Source organism: Sinohyriopsis cumingii, chromosome 12, assembly GCF_028554795.1.
Source record: "Sinohyriopsis cumingii isolate HCF-2022 chromosome 12, ASM2855479v2, whole genome shotgun sequence".
Lineage (NCBI taxonomy): Eukaryota > Metazoa > Mollusca > Bivalvia > Unionida > Unionidae > Sinohyriopsis > Sinohyriopsis cumingii.
Window position 1 is genome coordinate 71,363,072 of NC_142972.1, and position 18,600 is coordinate 71,381,671.

Consider the following 18,600-nt stretch of genomic DNA (forward strand, 5'->3'; position numbering starts at 1 on the left):
GTCATTTTCCGATCCTGTTAATTCTGAATTTAGACAATCAACAAACTACGAAATTTATTTTCTGACATCACAAAATACTACAGTGATGATGTGAAACAACAAATCGTTGAGACGATAAAACATCTAAATCAGGTTATATCAGATCTTAGATACGTCAATAAAACTCATTTGGAGGGAGTATGTTTTACCAAGGTGATGCTGATCATTATACAAAACCACTTACAATAACGACCCCTAAACGGTTGTTTCTCAATCATTACAAAATAACTGAACAACAATTACCAACATTTGTAATACCAGGGATTAATGCCGACAAACTAGTAAAATCACTCAACGATATTATCAAAGAAAACTTTCCTAAAATCATCGAATCATGGAGAAAAATAGCTCCACCTCTGCTTGTTCTCAAACATGACAATGATCCATACGGCGGCGGCAGACATTTCACCAGGAATCGTTAATATAACATCGACAATCGCGGTTAATCTCGTCTGTGATGTGATCGATGGCAGCTATCAAATAGATCTTGGAAAGTCGAATCAGGCTCAACAAGGATACATTTTATACACGTTCACACCACAAGTTTCCCCTGGGTATTTGATCGTGCAAGTACCAACCAATCCTGTATATCTGCGGTGTCATAATAATATGTTAACACGAATAAATTTTAAGTTCACAGACCACCTCTGACGCTTAATTGACCTACGGGGAGAGGAATTAATTGTGAATCTGTATGTGAAATCGTAGATTTTTCAGAAATATTTTATTTATTCAGAAATTGATGGGGTGGTTTGGTACAAATCAATCAGTTTGTTAATTCTGATGGGGTGGTTGGTACTCAAAATCGTGTAAATCAATCAGTTTGTTGATTTTGATGGGGTAAATGATACTTAAAATTGTGCAAATCAATCAGATTGTTGATTTTGATGGGTGGTTGGTACTTAAAATTGTGCAAAAATTGCAATAATTATTGTAATCTGAAATATTTTATTCTGAATTATTATAATCTGAAATTTTATTCAGAAATATTTTATTATTGATGGGGTAAATGGTACTTAAAATCATGTAAATCAGTTTGTTAATTCTGATGGGGTGGTTGGTGCTTAAAATCATGTAAATCAATCAGATTGTTAATTCCGATGCGGTGGTTGGTACTTAAAATTGTGCAAATCAATCAGATTGTTTGTTTTGATGGGGTAAATGGTATTTAAAATTGTGCAAATTACAATAATTATTATAATCTGAAATATTCTGAAATATTTATTCAGAAATTGATGGGGTAAATTCGCCAACATTTTTATCATCGATGATAAAAATTATCGATGGCGAAAGTAACAATATTAATGATACGCCACATTTTTATCATCGATGATAAAAATTATCAATGGCAAAAAATGCAAATTGATCGTTATTTAGAATTTTTTTATTATAATCTGAAATATTTTTTAAAATTCTGATATGTAGTTTTCATTCAATTTTTTTAAATATCATTGATATTAACAAAACAAAATAAACCCCATATAAACTTCTAACTTGCCATCGCATTCTAGCAAGTTCAGGGATACATATAAGGACAGCACAACCTGCCACCGCATTCTACGAGTTCAAGGGCACATATAAGGACAATACAACCCAGAACTCGTAGCGTGCCACCGCATTCTACGAGTTCAGTGGGCATAATCCCCTTATAAACTCCTATATTGCCATCGCATTCTAGCAAGTTCAGGGATACATATAAGGACAGCACAACCCAGAACTCGTAGCTTGCCATCGCATTCTACGAGTTCAGTGGGTACACGAAACAACCCCCTATGAGAGCCCCTAACCCGTCAAACAACGGCCTTGAGGCTCAAGAGGGTGTATTTGGTGAAGATAATACAACCCAGAACTTCTAGCCTACCACCGTATTCTAGAAGTTCAGTGAACACAGCACAACCCAGAACTCGTAGGTTGCCACCGCATTCTACGAGTTCAAGGGCACACACAAACTTAATTAAGGACAATACAACCCAGAATTCATAGCTTGCCACCGCATTCTACGAGTTCAAGGGCACACACAAACTTAATTAAGGACAATACAACCCAGAATTCATAGCTTGCCACCGCATTCTACGAGTTCAAAGGGCATAAATCCCCATATAAACTCCTAGATTGCCATCGCATTCTAGCAAGTTTAGAGGCAAAACACAACCTTAAACCCCATAACGTCTAGTCTACCACCGTAGCCTAGTAAGTTTAGAGGCAAAGCACAGCATATAAGGCCAGTATATATAGTGGAGGAACCCGGGAAAACCCATAAATGGGGAGTTTTTCTGGGTTTTTTCCGCATCAACGATAGAAGTATCAAAATTATATGTATCTCTGCAACGGATCTACTATATTGTATTGTATTATACAATGTAACTGCAGTTATTTTTTCTGTTTGTAAGTTAGAAACCATAAATATCTTTCTACGAGTATAATTATTGATATCAATTACGACGTAGATGGTTAACTGACATACATGAATACATTGCAAATTTGAAATAGATGTACTGTACCGTTTGATTTACAACAATTTTCCGCTTACGATCATAAACACGTCTGCGGATCCGTGACATGGTCAAAGGGAAGTAACTCAATTGCATGAGTATGCTCAATGGAGTTATCCCCCTTCTCAGGTAAGTAGTATACGAGTACATTACAGACCCAAATATTAAATAAATAGTTAATAAATATAATTCGAGGTAGTTACTTACTGACTTGACGATTTATCTCCATCATTGATATTGGAAGATGATTCTTTGCTCATATTTTTTAGAGAAAGCGGATCTGGTTATATTTTCCGCGACAGAATGTATTGAAAACCTTTCAATATCAAAATATTTGCCAGCTGCATACATCGATTGAAATATTCTCTCTTCACCCATCTATAAATTTATAGATAAGACTGCTTTGGCACTCTTATTATTACAACCGGTGTTTCCAAGTCTACAATTCTGACTTGCGTAACAACCCTCAGATTGGATAAATTATTAAGTTTATTTCTATCAATATGATCACTCACAAGACCATTTTTAATCATCCCAAAGAAACATTCGAAAATAAATCTATGACAATAATCTTTTTTCTTCCCATCAACAGTAAACTGGAGATAACCAGTATTACTAATAACACCAACTGGTCTCTTCACCTTGCAATTTCTGATCACACCATTACGATTTGATTCATAATTCTTGATAGGATGCTTCACAAACTCGTTCATATTTTGCTCCATTTATATAATAATAGTATTTGTTTAAATTATAATTTTCCTGAAAATTGTTAGATAGTCCTGTACGGATTTTATAGATTTGTCACTGTCATTATTTTTTTTATAATAAGATCTTTTAAGTTCTCTATCTTTTTCCACCACAGCGTGCACATAATTGTGTTTTTCTTCGTACTCCAACACCACATCGCAGGCACGGTATTGGTCCCAAGCTTCCACGGTGAACGCACTGCAAGTGTTGTCCGCAGAAATCGTTTTTACAGGATTTATTACAGTGAGTTAATGAACCGATCGTCAACCATTTGCATCGAAACATAATATTTTTCATTTAAATACTTGTTTGAAATATAATATGAGCGAGTTCGATAGATTGTCCCGAATCAAGCCCTGGAGCGCAGATAAATTTAACCTCGACAGAATATCTCTCGACCTACCGATGCGAGATCTGGTTGATCCGAAAAATAAAAGTTTGATTAATAAAATTCACGGCGCCAAGAAAGAATTTCACACAGCTGGTGCATCTCATGTATGGTGACGTTCAAGATTATACGCAACGGTGTCATCGACGCTACGATGAATGACAAACGAGCAGCAACCATCATTTACTACATTGATAATCGCAAATATCTTTTCAGAATAAAATTTGTCGTGCTAACAGAAACAGGTATTTGGATTATCCGTGACAAATATGATCCTGTACACAAGGGTGAAAAAACTGTCATACTAAGTAAAGATTCCAAACCAGGTCTATTGACTGGCATTGACAAACCGTATTACGAGCGAGCGTATCCTGTAACAGCAGTTATTTATGGAATCTATGTGATAAATGAAAAACCCAACGTTGATAAACTGGCGCCGATGAAATTTTCAAAAATAAACTGGCTGAACGAGTAACAGAACATTTTACCGTTTCGACTCGTGGAAACAACTTAACGGATAAAAGACGTAAAATAATAAACACGTGGGGAGAAGTGGTTAAAGATACCGGGGCGTCAATCAAAGATGTGGCTGAGTTAGGAAAAAAACTAAAGTTCCCAATAACCGTAGCAATATTGTTTGAATCAAAATATAAATCAAAAGGAGCTTCGATCGAAATTATTGATCATAACGCACACGCGTGGACTAGCGCAGTAAGTGTTTCCACGAAATCGAACTGTTAAATACTATCGCGGAGATATGTTTGATTTTATTAACGAAATAAGTAAAGACGATCCTGTGTCAGTATGGTTATTTCAGAGTTCTAACGACGAATCATGTGTGGAAGAAAAAAATAAATTTGATCAGTTTGTACGACCTAATGGCGTTATTTATCGAAAGGATCTTCTCCACGAGAAAATGAAAAATCTTGCACTGCAATATACTAATGATACTGACGAACTATTGAGCAACTGTTTTACTGTTCCGTCAGTTGCGGCTCATTTTGCTAGAAACAAAAATTCGTGGAAACCAACTAGATTTGATTTTCTCAATGACATAATATCCAGTTGTGTCGAATACGGACACGGTGGATTATGGAATACTAAATACGATCAGAGAGATGTTCTTTCGGTTGATATGGTCGCGTGTTATCCCGGAAGTTTTCTCGGGTACGGAGATTGTTCTGTGTACTTTGAGCGATTCGGTCATCCGACTCACGAAATGACACTTATATCAATAAATGGACCATTACCGGATTTTGACCTTACTGGATTCGCTCGTATCGAGTCATTCGAGTTTGCTATGGGACTTCATCCAATTTGTTATATTTGGTTTGGAAAACATTTTTTAGAAAAAATGTGGGTACCAATAGTACTGTTAAGGTATATGCTTGATTGTGCGATGTTAATATCGTTGACGATCAGCGAAGCAATTATATCATATCGAAAACAAACCGAAGTTTGGTTACCACAACAAAAACAGTATTCTGATGATGAAAACCCGGATAAAACAGATTACGAGGATAAAATTACGAAAGATCTTGGCAGAAAAATTGGCAAGTTCACTCAAGGAGGATCATGCGATCATAAACGACATTGTACAAAATTGATCATGGACGATGCTGAGTTAGATTTTATAATCGCTGATCCAACGAAGAAAAACACGTTTATAACTCGAGAAATAGCTTTCTTGTCAAATGGAACTAAACTAGGTACAATTGTGAGCTACATGGACGGCGAGTCACCGCAGTTTACTCATTTAAGATCATCGATGCTCGCGTACGTTTCAATAAATTTGTTATCGATGATAAATAAGGTTTCTAAGTTTGCTGTCAGAGTCGCCACGGATTCGTTTTATATCAATAAAAAATATTCAGGATTGCTGGAACAACTACATATCGATACTTGTGCACAGTGGGGTTCGTGGAGAATAAAAACAAAACATACTCGATTATTCCGAATCCGCTGATGTTACGATTAAAGATACTTATTGTAAAAAATATCAAACATTAAAGCTATCTTCTGCACCATTGGTGTACGATCCAATAACCAGAAATAAAACGGTTTATTTGAACGGACCAGGAGGTTCTGGTAAGACGACTCGAGCAATCGAATTATTTCAGAATTCAGATATGATTGTTTTAACGCCTACACAGACTCGCGCGAGAGATGAAACAACGAGGAGTGCAGTCGTGTACCTATCAAAGCTTCTTCCGATGGAAGGGTGATGCATGGACTTCTACAAGGATGGGTGAAAAATATATTCCGAGGATTATCGTCTGGGACGAAATATGTACAGTACCGTTAGAAACATTAAAAACATTTCTTGATTGGCTATTAACAAGAAATATTGCTGTGATAATGTGTGGCGATCACGGTCAACCACCACCTTTTGTTGGACCATCTCCACATGATTGGCTGAAAGATTTTGTTGACCACTTCGAAGAAGTGACTGATGATCATACAGCACTTGATCCAGAATTAAGAGAGTTTAAAAAATTAATCAGACTACGACCAAATAAAATTCAATGTGAAGTAATGCGTGAAGTGATTTCAGAAACACCCATGAAAGACTTTTTGCGCACGTGGAGACCAAACGATTTGATAGTTGCAAGTAGAAAGATAGAGACACTTCAGCAGCGGTTGTTTCAATTACAACGAGAAAGGTTTCCAACGTTGCCAGTTCCGTTATGTTATCGACCAGCAGATACACGACGACAAAATATTGATGTTGATATACCAGGACAGACCGAGAAACAGAATCTTGTGTTGAATGATATTGTCGCAGTTGATGTCAATGTTGTTGAAGATGCGCTAAAACAAATAAATCCCCGTGGACGCTAGGATATGCGATGACGATTCATTCATCTCAAGGATTAACTATCTCTGATACAGTTGTTTGGATCGTCGATGATCGTATCGAGTGGTCAAATTTGGTTTATCTCGCAGTTACTCGAGTCAGAAGAATATCTCAACTACGAAGGATTATCCTGGACGAGTCAGTGATCAATGATGATGATGTTGACGGTGACATAATAAGAAAAAAATTAGCTGGTTATAAACAGTGTGATAAAAAAATAAAGGCGACTTTGATCTTGACGTTGAATTTATCAACACGCTGAAACAGCAGCAGAATAATCACTGTGCAAGTTGTAATTGTATAATGTTATGGCGGTATCTGAAAAATGATCCAAGACAATTTACCGTAGATAGGAAAGATAACCATCTTGGCCATACACGCGAAAATACGATGCTGACCTGTCTTGAATGTAATCGACGTAGGGGTTCTAGTTAAGTGATTGCGGTGGTAATTGTGTATCTTCAGGAATCACCTGCAATTGTTCACGTGTAAAACCACGTTGAGGAGCAGTTGAATCCAGTCTGTAGATTGCGGGTCTACCAGTAGATCTTGTTACGCTAGATATCTTGTGTGTCGTAATACTCCAAATAGGATCAGTCGCTCTTTTTTTTTTTTTGCCACCTTCAAGTTCACCTCGTTCATATAAATATCTTACGGTCACATTACCTAATACTGGCTGTGTTGAAAAATCACGTCGTTATACAGGTATACTTTTTTTGGTAACTGCGTTAATAGGTTTCATATTGGTTGTTCGAGTAATCTCATTATTTAACGCGGCTATCACACTTCGTAATCTTGCAACCCATTCGCGAGATCTTTTATCTTGAATGAATTCCTTCGCGTATTGATATCCAAATAACCGCTCAGCAAGTGTTCGATTAAATCGTTCAACAATTGCCTGATCACGATGAATTGCAGTGTGTCCTCGTCTGATTTTGACATTATGTTGCTTCATCAACGATGATACTGGACCAAGAAATTCTTTGCCAGGATCAACCTGTAATAGTTGTGGCCATCGTAATGGTCCTTGTTGATAAATTCGTTCAAACGCATCGGCTACTTCAGATGATGTTTTCGTTGATAATGGTTCCGCTTCTTTATATCTACTTGCAATGTCAATGACAGCTAACGCGTATTTGTATGTTATTTGACGTCTACGTACTTTAATCGTATCATAAGGTAAAAACAGAATATCTGCTTGATGAACTTCATTAGGATCACTAACATCGAAATACGCGTACTGAATTCGTTTCGGTGATGGTAGGTAAATTTGTCATATTGCTTGTTTGGATAACCACGCTTTAGCAGTAGACTGTTTAACCGCTGCTGCATCAGCGAGTTTACTAATTCCTGCTTTACCCCTCCAATATCCCCTTGGACTATAATAAATTGATTCCATTTATAATTAATTACTAGCTCCTAATACGAGTTTACCTTTCATCGCAGATTTTACTAACCAATTAGCTAATGCTTCTCTGATATTTTTATTTTTTATGGAATCTAGCGAATGAATCAACTTCATATCTGCAATATGCCTATGTTGTAGATCTTTATTTTTATAAGCCACATCATGAACGTGACATGCTTTATCAATAATTTGTGGGATGCTCACCTGGTTTTGGTTGATCCTGATTGTCAAGCCTGATATCAAGTCGAGTACCAGGACCACAATAATTATATCCTGGTAGATGTTTTTCTCCAGGGTATTTAGCCCATGGGGTTCCTGGGAAATTTGACATTAATTTAGCAATATCACCACCATCTTTTTTGGGTAAAAAAGAAAACTTTTCTGTTACATACTGTACACCTTCCACCATATGCTATTCTCGCATTTTTTGTTGTAACCGTAGATAGATCATTAGTTGCAGTTTTAACACTACAACGTAAACAATATAGATTCATATTATTTATATATGGATATAATTGATTTCTCAGTGACACGAAAACAGGAGCCAGTTAAACACCATCCTGCGTTGCCAAATTCGATCAGAATGATAATAATAGGTCCATCTGGATCGGGTAAGACGCAATTATTACTTAATCTGATAATGAGATGGCTAAAATGGGATAAGTTATATTTGGTAGCACCATCAGTTGTTGATCAACGATGTTATGGTGTACTTAAAGATTTTAATGAAAACGCAAGATTACCGGACGAAGATAACGATGTTATCGAGTTTATAACCGATATTGATGAAGCGCCGAGCGTTGATGCTTTAGACGGATTTATTAATAATTTAGTTGTATACGATGATGTGATGCTGGACAAACAATCAAATCCTGCCAGAATTTTTCCACGTGGCAGACATAAAAACACTGATGTGATTTATGTTAGCCAGCGATACACACAAATACCAGAAGTGATCAGAGATAACTGTAATATTTTAGTTATGTTTAATGGAGTTGATACGCACACGTTGCGAAAAATTCATCAAACTTGGTGTAGCGGTGACATGGATATAATTAAATTCAGAAATTTCTTTTCACAAGCACAATCAACCCAGCACGGGTTTATAAAAATAAATTTGCATGATCCTAGAACAAGATATCGTATTGGACTTGATAAATTTTTTGGATAAATTGATAGCAGCGGAGGGGGCGGGACCTCCGGTATGTAAACACAAATTTCGATAAAAACTCGGTCAGGTTAGCAGTGACCTTATTTTTTTTTTATTTCGGAAGAAGCTTATATTTTAAGCAAATGAGGTTTCAGACAAGTGGTCTGTTCGCCCCCTGTGCTGCTGGCTGCACACCCATCTCTCCGCCACATTATCACAAAAAGACTAGGTCACCAAGACTCAAATTTTTCAAGAAAAAAAAGAAAATACTATACTAGAAAACCGACTCTCCTATCTGCCAAATCTCTCAGAAAGCGCTAGGTCATCAACTCTGAAAATCCACCAAGCTTACTATCCATCAAACTTTTCACAAAAAAAAACAACAAAAGAACAACTCTCAAAGCTATCACCAAAACACTAGACTACCCACCCTCCGTTCCGCCATTTTTTTCTTTAAAAATACAAGACCACCAACTGTTAGATATTTCTTTAAAGAAAACATCGTAATCTATTATTTAGAATTATAGCTTATTTTCTATCAAAATCAAGCTTGCATTACTTAATGCTTGATACGTCGATCCCGTCAATCGCATCCTCTAGTAACTGAGACCAAACAGAGCCAATACAGAACACTTGTTGGGTGCAGTAGTGGAGTGGCAGGTTTGGGGTTCGAGACGTATTTGATTGTGATACGAATCAAGTCTCTGCTTTCATCTTATATACACTTTTTTGCTATAGGTTATATATATGTACCAACTATTAGCATGTACATACAGGCTTTCAAACAATATGGCAAGTAAAATGAAAGAGATAGCATATCTGCAGTGATATTTAGCATAATCTGAATCTTGTGTTGACAGAATAGTGACATAAAACATAAAATTTGATAAGCTGTTTTCTTTTATCGTTTATTCTTATATTTAAATCGAGTTTTGGGCTTTCGGTATTGTTCGACACAGCGACACGTGAAGGTCGTAGCGTGATGAAACAAGTCAAGTGAAGAGCATTGACCACGGTAGCTAATCTGGGCTGTTCTGATGAGCATATACCCTTCTAGTCACGTGTCCGATACGCCAACTGCTGTGACTCCACGCTGTTGCAAAGAACGAGGCAGTCAGTGACTCAGTCACTTCATTTATATCACATTCAGATCAGCCCCACCCTGTAACTACACACATCTACACCACCCTATAACTGTTTCAGTATATTTCAATTTCGTAAGAGCCTGTAATCGTGTTTCTTAGTCCGATGGAATATTTCCCTACTGCATTTCCTGGATGAGCGTTTCTGTTTTGCATAGTCAATCCTTAATTTTGTTGCCCAGCGATTAGACACTCTGTTTTCAAGTATTTTCGCGACATTTTTCAGACTTGTGATGATAATATAGGTCTAAATGAAGCGTTTTTAAGTCAATGGCCAGAAAACGTTTTTGCTGAGGCATTAACTTACGTTCGAATTATGAAAAATACATACTGATATCTACAAAATCATTTTCATTAACCAGGGGGATATCCCGAGTGAACTTTTATAAATAGTTATTGAGTACTTATGTTACGCAGATGTATTTATTGTTGATCAGAATCAAAGATGAGATCTGTTTCATCGGTCACAAAAGAGCCATAAAGCCTTAGATCTCATTCTTTCATTTAAGTTATAAAATGTGTGTGTGTGTGTGAGAGAGAGAGAGACAGACAGACATACAGAGATAGAGACAGACAGAAAAAGACAGAACCTTAGAAATGGGGTTATCCAAGCCTGTCGTGACACAAAGGTTACGTTCTATCAGCAGATCAGTTAAAAAAACCTTGATGATTACGCGTTCAAACAGAAGTATGATTAGAAATAAAAAAAATACCAATGTATGTGAATGTGCGTGCGGTCAGTAATGATAGATCTATAACTACGTCACATAGAACAATTTGTTGGTTTATTATATACAGTATATCAAGTCAATAAACTTGCTAATTACTATTAATCAATAATATTAAGATTTAATCTTCTTAGTCGATGGATATAGGTTTTGGAAGCTGGTGCAGTGCAAGAGAAAGAAAGGTGGCGCACTTTCGCACGTTCATTCTATAATGTGGATCAAGTCTCTTTGTGCTGATTGGAAATGAATGTTGTAGTCTATTATGTAACGAAAGAAACACTATAGATGTATCTTGGTATGGATAATTACACATATAGGATCATAGCTGTCCGAGTTTGGTCTGCGAAAAATCCTCAACCGCAAGCTTTAATGTTTTTGTAGATTAATTAACTTGTGCGTCAGACATCATGTGCCACGGATGGAGGCGCCACCCTTCTTACGTTTATTTTTTCGCTAAAGCATTTCCAGTTTGAACTTAAATTTGAATTCTAGTCCCAGTCAGACTTTGTTGACCACTCCGGTGGTTAGAGCATCTGCCTCGGATACGGGAGGTCGCGGATTCGAACCCCGGCCAAGTCATACCAAAGACCTATACAAATGGGACTAACAGCTTCCTTGCTTGGCGCTCAGCGTTAAGAGGTTTATGTTATGAATGGTCGGCCTGGTGTCATGATTATGTGACTGGGTGGGACATCATGCTATATGTCTGCGACATGATGCCCTTAGACATCACTCTAAACTTGGGGTCCCGAGTTACCGAGTGGTCTAAAGTGCTCACCGTTACGGATCATTGCCATCTCACCTCTGTCTGCGTAGGTTCGAGTGTCAGGCTCGGCCAATGTGGGTGTGTGAGAAAGCTTGCCAGTAGCTTCTCGTGGGTCTATGGTTCTTTCCGGAGTTTTCCCGGGTTCTTCCTCCACCATTTATGCTAGCCGCCACGTATATATCTTGTGCTGAAAAATGGCGTTAAACCCTATAACAACACTATGAACTGCCACACTGCAGACATCGTAACGATATGGCTGAAAATTGTTAAAGCTACATTATAAATCAAAATCACACACACACACACACACACAGATCGGTTAAATGTTCCATTACCAGGTGTAACGTAATCGAGCTGACCCTTTGAGACCGGGCAGGGTTTTAAAAGAAACAATAAACACGTTCGTGGATGACAAATGACAATATATTAAACACTGGTACTAATGATATGAAAATAACACAAAGCATATAAAATGAATAGAAAACACATATGAAATATACTTTGACTACAATGTCACATTCAAGTAGTCAAAAAGTTCTAGAAACTCCATGTAAACTTCATGTACACAAATATCTCTAGCAAACTTTCATATAAACAAATGCTTGTTGCAAACCCATATAATGAACTACTGGTTGCAAACATTTATGTAGTCAGACACTACTGTCATAATTCACATGTAGTCAAACCACTACTTGTTATTGTTCTTTTACTTGTAGTCAATACACTACTTGTTACTGTGCTTTACTTGTAGTCAAAACACTACTTGTTATTGTGCTTTACTTGTAGTCAAAACACTACTTGTTATTGTGCTTTACTTGTAGTCAAAACACTACTTGTTATTGTGCTTTACTTGTAGTCAAAACACTACTTGTTATTGTGCTTTACTTGTAGTCAAAACGCTACTTGTTTGGAAAATACACGTTGACACGGCCTTCTCTTTGGCACGGTCACTTTCCCCTCCGCACTTGTACCCGTACGTTGGCACTGAATTGGTGGGTTATACTAGTAATGGTACACCAGACGTCATGGTATTCACAAGCCCATCCGGCTGCTCATAACCGGCGAGCTGAATATGGAAAATAAACACACCTTTCCAATAGTCTAATTTAATTGGAATGGGTTTTGTTGCAACTGCTTTAAGAATATACGATAGCTTCTCGTGGGTCGGTGGTTCTTTCCGGGGATTTCCCGGGTTCTTCCTCCACCATTAATACTGGCCGCCATGTATAGCCTATCGTGTGCTGAAAAATGGCGTTAAACCCTACAACAACAACAACAACAACAACAACAAAATAGGCACGAAGTATGACATAGGAATGCTATGCAATAAAAACAAATATACGTAATGCTATGACATTAATACATACATAATATGTTTTCGAAATTAGTCGTGATAGCGACTAGATGAAAATAACTCGTTACTACATTGCCTAGGTTATATCTTAATAAACTGAATTGCAAATACGATAAACGATGTGACCACATAATACAACAATGAACGTGCTTTTACGAAACTGAATAATTATTGTAAATAATAAAAAGAGTTGACTAAAAAAACATTCGACTCACCCAACTGTTTGGCTTTAACGAAATTACAATGGCACCTGCCCGACAGCTGAATATGTTTAAGAGCTTCCCTCTATATTGGCTGTGCCCTTCAATATCTCTACCCGATATATATAGTAGTGCGCAATAATACATTATTTCGCACGTGCCGCGCGAGCAATAAAAGCGTCACGCGATACGACGAAAAATTACATTTACAGAAATATTACGGCGCGTGAAACAAGACAACCTGATTAAATGAAAAGTATGGAAGACTAAATGAGCCATATCGGGCATTTCGTAACACCAGGTACTTCGTTTTCTTTCATATTAAATAGAGCGAAACATTGCATTATGATAGCATTTAACTTTGAATTAGAGTTCTTAAATCCGTTTTCTTTTTTCAAATAATTTTATTTCATACTACCTCGTTTCAAATATGGATCCATTTCATTTCATTCATGTAATTTAGGCGATGACGGCCGACCTTATATTTTGTGGAATACGAATCTGCTTTTGCATTTTACTGACTGTCCAGATGACTACATTCGAGTTTTTAACTTGTATATTTTTACAAACTTTGCATTAAAATTTTTATAGAGTGACTGTGAAGTTTCTAGGTAAAGCAGCACATGCGTCAGCATTCCCATGGGAGGGTGTAAACGCCCTGGACGCCGCTGTGTTGTGCTACCAGAGCGTGTCATGTCTTCGTCAGCAAATGAAACCCACTTGGAGGGTACATGGTGAGCGCCATTCATTCCTCTGTCTCTCTCTCTCTCTCTGTCTCTCTCTCTCTCTCACACACACACACACATGTCTAAAGATATGAAGAAATATTCGGTTTTTTAAAATGTTTTCCATCATAATCTAAGACCTTTAAAAAACCACAGAGGAAGGTATAAATTGGAAAGTCTTGAAACAATACGCACACATGGATAGATAGATCCCTGGCATGGACTCGATACATGCTTGGATCGATTTAAAAGTGTTTAACCTGTTTGAATGTCACGGTGTAATTCTACATATTTATTGTATATAATCATGGATACATGCACACAATGTGAAATGCATAAATAAGCCTTCTAATACATGTTTAGCATACTGATTCAATTTATAGTTATATTTTCATGTATCTATCTCATGTTTCTTCTTAAAAACGCGGTTGATTTGTGCATACAGTTTAGCGTTAAATTCCGCTTTCTCGGCGAATGAATTTCCCGCACATAGAGACCTTTCGACCTTGTTCTATTCTTTTTAGGGGCGGACGCATGTCCAAGTGGGTTCTGGCTCTATTGCATATGAGCTAAGCGAAAAGTCAATGTTATTGCCTGAGACTTGGGTCATTTAAAAATGGATGTATACCTGTGCAATTTGTTGTTGTTGTTGTTGTTGTAGGGTTTAACGCCATTTTTCAGCACACGATAGGCTATACATGACGGCCAGTATTAATGGTGGAGGAAGAACCCGGGATAACCCTGGAAAGAACCACCGACCCATGAGAATGTGCAATTTGTACGCATAGGTTTTATCTGTGGCCAAGATTTTTAATGCATGTGCTCAGTGTTTATTCATCTCGAAAACCGAGGTCGAGATTGGTATTCTGCTTTCTGATCTGGCTACGCATTAATTGAAACGATTCTCATATATATTTTCTTTAAAAAATGTACCTGTTTAATATGCTTTAAATTGATATTTTTGTTTAAAAAACATAAGTGCACTGATTTATCCATTTTGGTTAAAGATAAACCCTTCATGGATTTAATCAAACTCCACACTCATGGAGTTGATTCGAAGTCCTCAATAATGGAGCTGCATTTCAATCGGTCAGTCTGTCCGTCGTGCATCTGTCAGACGGCTACTCAACTGGCGAAATTTCGAGGAAGGCTGTTGATAGTGCGGAGGAATAGATGGGTGAGAAAATCATTTACCGCCGGTGCCGTTTTTGTCTAGTCCACGTTAGTCGGAACGAGATATAACGGTAATTTTTTCGGCGTGGTCGTGGTCATTCACGGTTTGCTATGGTTTCGGTTCAAGTATTTAAGTTGCTTGTATTTCCTAACCCCTTGATAGATTTCATCGTACTTGGCATGAATCATTATAAATCTAAGACCATTCATTCCGCGGCTAAAGGGTACTTTCCACACTTTTTCAATACGGAAGCCAATCAACACGCCGTTCTACCCCATTTACCTGAGGCTCACTATTACGACCCCGACAACATGCGTACCGAACAACGAGAAGCTTTCTACGCTTGGTACCAGGCTCACGCCTCGGACCCTTTTGACTTTCAGGAAGAAATGTTAAAGTATTGTCGTTCCGACGTGGACATTTTACGACGTTGCTGTGGAAAATTTCGAGAACTGTTCATGGAACACGGAGGGGTCGATCCTTTGAAAGAAGCTTGCACCATTGCCAAAGCGTGTTCCTTAGTGTACAGACAATGATTCATGCCTGAAAACACCGTAGCTGTCATCAGCCCTCAATCGACCAACTATGTCAAACGTCAATACTCGGTCAAAGCCCTACGTTGGTTACATTACTTGTGCGACAAGGAAGACAAGTGGATTCAGCATGCCCGCAACGGAGGGGGTGAAAAGACCATCGGAACGTATTCGGTAGATGGCTGGGACTTAGAAAACCCTAAGATCGTGTACGAGTTTAACGGTTGCTTATTTCACGGATGTCCCGTCTGTTACCCTGATCGTAGCACTAAAAATCAGTTTTTACAACGAACCATGGAAGACTTGTACCAGGACACTTGTCAGCGACGTCTAAAGTTAGAACAGGAAGGATACCAAGTGGTGGAAATGTGGGAACACGAGTACGATCACCGTTTGAAAACCGATCCCGAGTTTAAACGCCTCGTGGAAAGTTACAAGCTGATGGACCCCCTGAACCCGAGGGATAGTTTGTACGGAGGAAGGACCAATGCCACCTGTTTGCTGGAGAAGAAATCAAATACTTGGACGTGTGTTCGCTGTATCCCTACGTGTGCAAATATTGTCGCTTTCCTGTAGGGCACCCACAATTGCTGACGGAACACTTCGACCTGAAAAACATTCGACAATACGAAGGTCTGATCAAGTGTAAAGTTTTGCCGCCCACGGACTTGTACCATCCCGTGTTACCTCACCATTGCCAAGGCAAACTGATGTTTCCTTTGTGCCGTACTTGTGCCGAAACGTGCAACCAAGACCAGCCTTGCCATCACACCCAGGAAGAACGGGCCTTGACGGGGACGTGGGTCAGCGTGGAATTGTTCAAAGCTCTGGACATGGGATACCAACTGTTAGAAGTGTACGAAATTTGTCACTTTCCCAAGACACAACAATACCACAAGGGTGACCCCAGTCAGAAAGGCATTTTCGCCGACTACATGGATGACTTTTTGAAACTGAAGCAAGAAGCCAGCGGCTATCCTTCCTGGTGTCACACTCCCGAAGACGAAAAGACATTCAAAGAGAAATACTATGAACAAGAAGGCATCACTTTAGATCACATCGAGAAAAACGAAGGCAGGCGATCGTTTGCCAAAGTGATGTTAAATTGCTTGTGGGGTAAAATGGCACAACGACCGTGTTTACCCAAAACGGAATATTTGACAGAACCTTCCCGCTACTTCCAGATGATTCACGACAAAACCAAATACATGAAACACGTCGTTCGCGAGGATTTGATCTTGGTCAATTACGAAGAAGATCTGGACTTTGTACAAGACGACCCTTTTGGAAATGTCATCATTGCGGCTTACGTGACAGCTCATGCTCGCTTAAAATTGTACGAAGCTTTATAACTGTTAGGGGAACGCGTCCTGTACTTTGACACGGACAGTTGCATTTACATCCATCACCCGAGTCAACAGCACCCTGACATCGAAGGAGACCGTTTAGGAGCCTGGACAGACGAGCATCCCGACGACAAGATTCTAAGTTTCGTCAGTGGCGGTCCCAAAAATTACGGCTACGAATACCGGGACCCACAAGGAGAAGTGTACACGACGTGCAAAGTGAAAGGACTGACTCTGAATTATCGTACCAGTCGAGTGGTCAACTTTGGGGTATTGAAAGAAGCCTTGCAATCGGGAGAGGATGGAAACTTTAAAGTGACCACCTATCAACCGAACAAGATTGTACGTTTACCCACTCACCACATCGTCAGTCGACCCTTGGAAAAAGTCTATCAAATCGTGTACCAGAAGCGAGTGCGACTTCCCAATCACTTTACGTTGCCGTATGGACACGTAGGTATTGGTCTGTATATAAAAAGGAACTCTAGGCAAGATCGATAGTTCATTGTGACTACCAAGGCCAAGCGAACAAGATGAATACTTTCAGAGAAACACAAAACAAGTTTAGAAAGGCACAATTCAAGTATGGGGCTTCTGAAGTGGAATGCGATTGTGAGCCGTGCGATGGGTACGATGCTGTACGTTGTGACCTTAGCGATGCCGTAAAGCATCATGGGAACTTTAGTGTCACTACCCCTATCATGGAAAGTGATGCTGTGCATGTCAAACCTGAGGGATGCGAAAGTGATGCCACTCGTCCTCTTGGACATTTTACTGGGTTTCGTTTTAAAGGTGGATGTTCACCTTCACGTTTACCCCCCTACGGATGTCATCCAGCCCTGAGCGAACTCCTGTCCATGTCACCCAACCCTCATCGAAACGAACCTGTGAAAGACGAAGATTCGTTTCCTGTGCGTTTGTCGGAATACTGCGACTTTGAAAATCATCTTCAATCGTTCAAAGGAAAATGGCCTAAGTATCTGGGAGGCCCGACCCCCGAAGAATTAGCCAGAGCCGGATTTTTCTACTTGGGCGAAGGAGATAAAGTCAAGTGCTTCAGTTGCGGTGTGTCACTTCACCACTGGGAACCACAAGATTCGGCCTAGGTAGAACATGCTCGATGGTCACCGAATTGTCATTGCTTACCCTTAGTGGGACCGAGACATTAAAGTAACTTACCATGTCGTTGACGAAGAAGAAACCAGTTTGGCTAGGAGTTAAATGTTGGACATCACCGAGACCAGTATTTAAACTTCATTTCAAAAACGATATTGAATCATTACCTAAAGAACTGCAAGAGAAGATTTACAAGGAAGTTTGGCAGGGACTTGCCAGAGTGAAATCTCAATGGGTGACTGTAGAACCTTTGTGCCGAGAAATTCACAAGAGGAAAGTGAAAAAAGTCAACCAGTGTGTTAGATTTCTTTGGGTCAAGTGTGCACTCGTCCTATTGTATTACTCTAGACCGTTTACATCAAAAGAGTTCAGTGACATTCTTGGACGTTACCCTGCATGGCAGTGGTCAGAAATTATTCACTATGTGGATTA

The 18,600-nt window shown here is 38.8% G+C and overlaps 1 protein-coding gene and 1 long non-coding RNA gene across 3 annotated transcripts in view; one reads left to right on the forward strand and one right to left on the reverse strand.

Moving 5' to 3' along the window:
* The window catches only part of LOC149786723 (uncharacterized), a 71,198-nt gene extending 57,427 nt beyond the window's left edge, over positions 1 to 13,771 (reverse strand). Inside the window, exon 1 of one of the 2 annotated variants that reach the window (XR_016425019.1) lies at positions 13,290 to 13,771. This is a non-coding gene — a long non-coding RNA (uncharacterized LOC149786723). The remainder of the gene's footprint in view (positions 1 to 13,289) is intronic. The other variant, XR_016425018.1, reaches the window with a different exon arrangement.
* LOC149786724 (xaa-Arg dipeptidase-like) overlaps positions 1 to 18,600 on the forward strand; it is a 74,494-nt gene that overhangs the window by 16,562 nt on the left and 39,332 nt on the right. Inside the window, exon 3 of the mRNA XM_089977223.1 lies at positions 13,866 to 14,008. Coding sequence (XP_089833349.1) covers positions 13,866 to 14,008 — 143 coding nt within the window. The remainder of the gene's footprint in view (positions 1 to 13,865; positions 14,009 to 18,600) is intronic.